The 5,000-nt window shown below is 41.7% G+C and overlaps 1 protein-coding gene and 1 long non-coding RNA gene across 2 annotated transcripts in view; one reads left to right on the top strand and one right to left on the bottom strand.

Moving 5' to 3' along the window:
• The window catches only part of LOC135095451 (uncharacterized), a 14,861-nt gene that overhangs the window by 6,483 nt on the left and 3,378 nt on the right, over positions 1-5,000 (bottom strand). The window lies entirely within an intron of this gene.
• Positions 57-5,000, top strand: part of LOC135095449 (uncharacterized) — a 6,912-nt gene continuing 1,968 nt past the window's right edge. The window contains exons 1-4 of the mRNA XM_063996300.1: positions 57-104; positions 1,650-1,739; positions 3,021-3,421; positions 4,916-5,000. The exon at positions 4,916-5,000 is cut by the window's right edge and continues 269 nt beyond it. Of these exons, the coding sequence (XP_063852370.1) occupies positions 3,208-3,421; positions 4,916-5,000 (299 nt within the window). The 5' untranslated portion in view covers positions 57-104; positions 1,650-1,739; positions 3,021-3,207. The remainder of the gene's footprint in view (positions 105-1,649; positions 1,740-3,020; positions 3,422-4,915) is intronic.

Here is a 5,000-nt window from a genome sequence, read left to right as displayed (position 1 = left end):
TTTATTGACTTATTTCATTTTCCCAGGTCGTCCTCTTCTTCTCCGTGACCTTTTACATCGCTGACCTCTGTCTTGACCTCTGGGTGTGCGCCGTGCATTTCCAGGTGAGTCTCCGCCCACCTGACCTCACCTGACCTCACCTGACCTGCCACTATCTAACTTACCTTCACCTAACTTAACTTAACCGTAATGTATCTAATTTGACTGACCTCACCTGACCTCACCTGACCTGCCACTGTCTAACTTACTTCGACCTGACCTAACTTAACCGTAATGTATCTAATTTGACCTGACCTTACTGACCTAACCTAATTGATCTGACCTGACCTAACCGTAATGCATCTTATTTGACCTCTGACGACCTGACCTAACCTAACCTAATCGTAATGTATGTAATTTGACCTGACCTTACTGACCTGACGACCTGACCTAACCTAATTAATGTATCTAACCTACCCTGACCTAACCTGACCTTAAGTAAAACAATTCGAAATAAGCTAGCCTGACCTGACCTGACCTGACCTCACCTAACCTAACCTATTCTAACCCAACTTAACCAAACGAAACTAAACCTGACCTGACCTGACCTCACCTCACCTAACCAAACCTATTCTAACCCAACTTAACCATACGAAACTAAACCTGACCTGACCTGACCTGACCTGACCTAATTATGAGAAGTTTATTAGAATTTCTAGATAAATATGTTGTAATTGAATAGTGTTATAATATTGATAATAATAATAATAATAAGAAGAAGAAGAAGAGGAAGAAGAAAAATGACAAAATCGCTCTCTCTCTCTCTCTCTCTCTCTCTCTCTCTCTCTCTCTCTCTCTCTCTCTCTCTCTCTCTCTCTCTCTCTCAGTTTAAGCGGTCCAGGTCAGCATGGTTTATCTTCTTCTGCATCCTACTACCTAACCTCTACGCCGGCTACAAGTCACTACAATGGTAAACAACAACAACAACAACAACAACAACAACAACAACAACAACAACAACAACAACTACTACTACTACTACTACTGCTACTACTACTGCTACTTCTGTTGGGACGTACTTGGTTCCCGTGTTTGCGTAGAGATAGTAGTAGTAATAGTAGTAGTGAGGAGGAGGAGGAGGAGGAGGAAGAGGAGGAGGAGGAGGAAGTGAACATCTGTCAGCAAAAGATAAAGGAAAGGAAGAGGAAGAGGAGGAGGAGGAGGAGGAGGAGGAGGAGGAAAATAACTGCTTACTAACGTCACCGATGCGTGGAAGAGGAGGAGGAGGAGGAGGAGGAGGAGGAGGAGGAGGAGGAGGAGGAGGAGGAGGAGGAGGAGGAGGAGGAGGAGGGCGTTGGGAAATCCGTGAGAGAGAGAAAGAGAGAGAGAGAGAGAGAGAGAGAATGATGTCATACCTCAAACTGGAGAGAGAGAGAGAGAGAGAGAGAGAGAGAGAGAGAGAGAGAGAGAGAGAGAGAGAGAGAGAGAGAGAGAGAGAGAGAGAGAGAGAGAGAGAGAATAACAGTAGTAGTATTAGAATATTCACCTAATCTAACCTATTATTATTATTATTATTATTATTATTATTATTATTATTATTATTATTAGTAGTAGTAGTAACAGTAGTAGTAGTAGTAGTATCTAACCTAACCTGACCTCATTTCACCCAGGTACTTGAGGGCACACGAACAATACCCAATCAGAAGGCCAGCTGTGTGGATTGTACGAGTCCTCTTCTTTCCTATCAGCCCTATACTCAGGTGGGTCTCTCTCTCTCTCTCTCTCTCTCTCTCTCTCTCTCTCTCTCTCTCTCTCTCTCTCTCTCTCTCTCTCTCTCTCTAACACTTCCGCAGCACCTCCACTACATTCCAAAGGTTCTTGTTGAAGTTACAAGCAAGTTTTCAAGTGTGTTTTTACGGTTCTAGTGACAGATTAACAACATTTCTACATTACTAGCAGGGGAAACACTTAAAATGTCCTTGTTGAAGTGACGCGGGTTTTCAAAGGTGTTTTTACGGTTCTAGTGACAGATTAACAACATTTCTACATTATCAACAGAAGCACAATTTTAAAAGCTTCTAGTTAACGTGACGCGGGTTCATTTATTTATTTTTTTACGGTTCCAGTGATAGATTAACAACATTTCTGCATTATGAACAAAGGAAACGCTCCTGAGAACTCGGCTAGTCATTGTGGCCTTGAGGAACATTCATGATGAGGGAGAGGGCAAACCGTTCCAGTATACGGGCCTCTCTCTCTCTCTCATTATTATTATATTTTTTGTATGTTATATATTTAGAAAAGCGCAACAAACCAGAAAGAGAGAGCATTTATCGCACATTTTAGAGCAACACGAATATTTAGATCAAGCAGCGAGCGAGAGAGCGGGCGAGTGAATGAGTTGCAGTGTTGCCATGTCCTTGTCTCACCTCCCCCAATGACCACTCAAAAAACGACGATTTAAAAATGAAGGAAGGGTTTATAGTGACAGAGTTGAAAGAGTTTGACTAGGCAAGGTGCAAACAACGGAGGCGCAGTTACGGGGAACAATTGGAGGGGCCGTCATCAGGTTGCACAAGGCTTCCGAGGGGTTAGGCTAGCGAGGGAATGGAAAACCTCATTGCGAAGAATTTTAATAGGTGGCATGAAGTAGTCAGAGGGTGGAGGAGCGGGAGGAACTAGCCTGGAATCGTCCAAGGTAGTTTTTTAATAAAGGTTTGAGCGAGGAGTTCAGATTTAGAGGTAGATGTGATAGCAGTGGTGCCATCTGGATGAAATAGAGGAGGGAAAGAAGAAGCAAAGTTATTGGAGATATTTTTAGCTAGATGCCAGAAATCACACGGGAAGTTAGATTTTGAAAGATTTTTTAACACATTAATGAGTTTTTTTGGCTAGTTGGACAGCAGACTTGGCATAACTGGCTGAAATATAAAGCGCACGAGATTCTGGTGACGGAAACCTTGAAGTACCCCTTGTGAGCCCACGCGTGTAGCACAACCACACCAAACCTAACGTACCTGACCAACCCACACCTCCCACAGATACATAGACGCCTGGGTGTACGGGAGACGGGCAAGGAGGCACTGGAGGAACAAGAATTACACCTTGGAACAGCGGAACTTCGAGAACTACCTGGTGGAGATAGCGGAAGTGGCGTTGCTAAGGCTTGTTATCATTTTCCTAGAGGATGCCCCGATCGTTGTTCTGAATCTTGCCCAGCTTCTACAAATGCCTCCTTCGACCTTCCTGCCACCTTCGCCCGGAATATCCGCCGAACGAGAGGTTCTACAGGCGCCAGGAGCTTTAGATTCAATGCAAGGAGTCCCCAAGGGTGTTCTACAGGCCCAAGCAGGTTCCGATCCCATGAGGAGTATTCAGGAAGCGGTAGTGGGTTCCAATCACACGGGCATCGCTGTCTACCCGCCCACCACGCCCCTGCCAGGTCAGTGAGGGCTTTAAAGTCTGTTTTGGGGCCATAAGGGTTAATTTTAAGGGGTATTGGTGAGTTTTAATAGGGGTTTCTTGAGTTTTATAAGGGATTCTGTGTTTTTTAAGGAATCGAATGGGCTTTAAAAGAATTTGCTTGATTTTAAAGATTGCAAAGTTGGTTTTAAGGATCCGAGTGAACTGTAGGCGTTTTTCTTAAGGTCTAAATGTATCTTAAGGGAATTTTAAAGAACTGGGTGCGTTTTAAGGAGATTTGAAAGGATTGAATACATAATAAGAGGATTTTAAAGGGTTGAATGCTTTATAAGGGGATCTTAAGGGATAGAATGTTTTATAAGGGGAATTTTAAAGGATTGGGTTGTTTAAAAGGGGATTTCAAAGGATTGGATGGCTTTATAAGGGAATTTTAAAGGATTGGCTTGTTTATAAAGGGACTTCAAAGGATTGGATGGCTTAATAAGGGAATTTTAAAGGATTGGCTTGTTTATAAAGGGATTTCAAAGGGTTGGATGGCTTTATAAGGGAATTTAAAGGATTGGCTTGTTTATAAAGGGATTTCAAAGGATTGGATGGCTTATAAGGGGAATTTAAAGGATTGGCTTGTTTATAAAGGGATTTCAAAGGGTTGGATGGCTTTATAAGGGGAATTTAAAGGATTGGCTTGTTTATAAAGGGATTTCAAAGGATTGGATGGCTTTATAAGGGAATTTTAAAGGATTGGCTTGTTTATAAAGGGATTTCAAAGGGTTGGATGGCTTTATAAGGGAATTTTAAAGGATTGGTTTGTTTATAAAGGGATTTCAAAGGGTTGGATGGCTTTATAAGGGAATTTTAAAGGATTGGCTTGTTTATAAAGGGATTTCAAAGGGTTGGATGGCTTTATAAGGGAATTTTAAAGGATTGGCTTGTTTATAAAGGGATTTCAAAGGGTTGGATGGCTTTATAAGGGAATTTTAAAGGATTGGCTTGTTTATAAAGGGATTACAAAGGGTTGGATGGCTTTATAAGGGAATTTTAAAGGATTGGGTTGTTTATAAAGGGATTACAAAGAATTGGATGGCTTAATAAGGGAATTAAAGGATTGGCTTGTTTATAAAGGGATTTTAAAGGATTGGATAGCTTAATAAGGGAATTTTAAAGGATTGGCTTGTTTATAAAGGGATTTCAAAGGGTTGGATGGCTTTATAAGGGAATTTAAAGGATTGGCTTGTTTATAAAGGGATTTCAAAGGGTTGGATGGCTTTATAAGGGAATTTAAAGGATTGGCTTGTTTATAAAGGGATTTCAAAGGGTTGGATGGCTTTATAAGGGATATTTAAGGTAATTTGCGTTTTTAAGGATGTTTAAGGGGCTATTTAACGTGGTTCAGTGTGTTTTAAAGATATTTTATGGGTTTTTAATGGAATTTTAAGTTTTGAAGCTAATTAAGAACTAATCTAACCTTTTCACACCTAAGACAACCTAACCTAACCTGACCTGACCCCCACAGGCTACGACCCGTGGGCCATCACCGTGCTAGCCGTGCGCCTGGGGTCAGTGGTAGCTAAGCTGACCTGCACAATGACCCTTGGTGT

The sequence above is a fragment of the Scylla paramamosain genome, chromosome 49 (genome assembly GCF_035594125.1).
Source record: "Scylla paramamosain isolate STU-SP2022 chromosome 49, ASM3559412v1, whole genome shotgun sequence".
NCBI classification, from domain to species: Eukaryota; Metazoa; Arthropoda; class Malacostraca; order Decapoda; family Portunidae; genus Scylla; species Scylla paramamosain.
The sequence above is the reverse complement of the archived record's forward strand: the minus strand, read 5'-3'. Positions and strand labels throughout refer to the sequence as shown.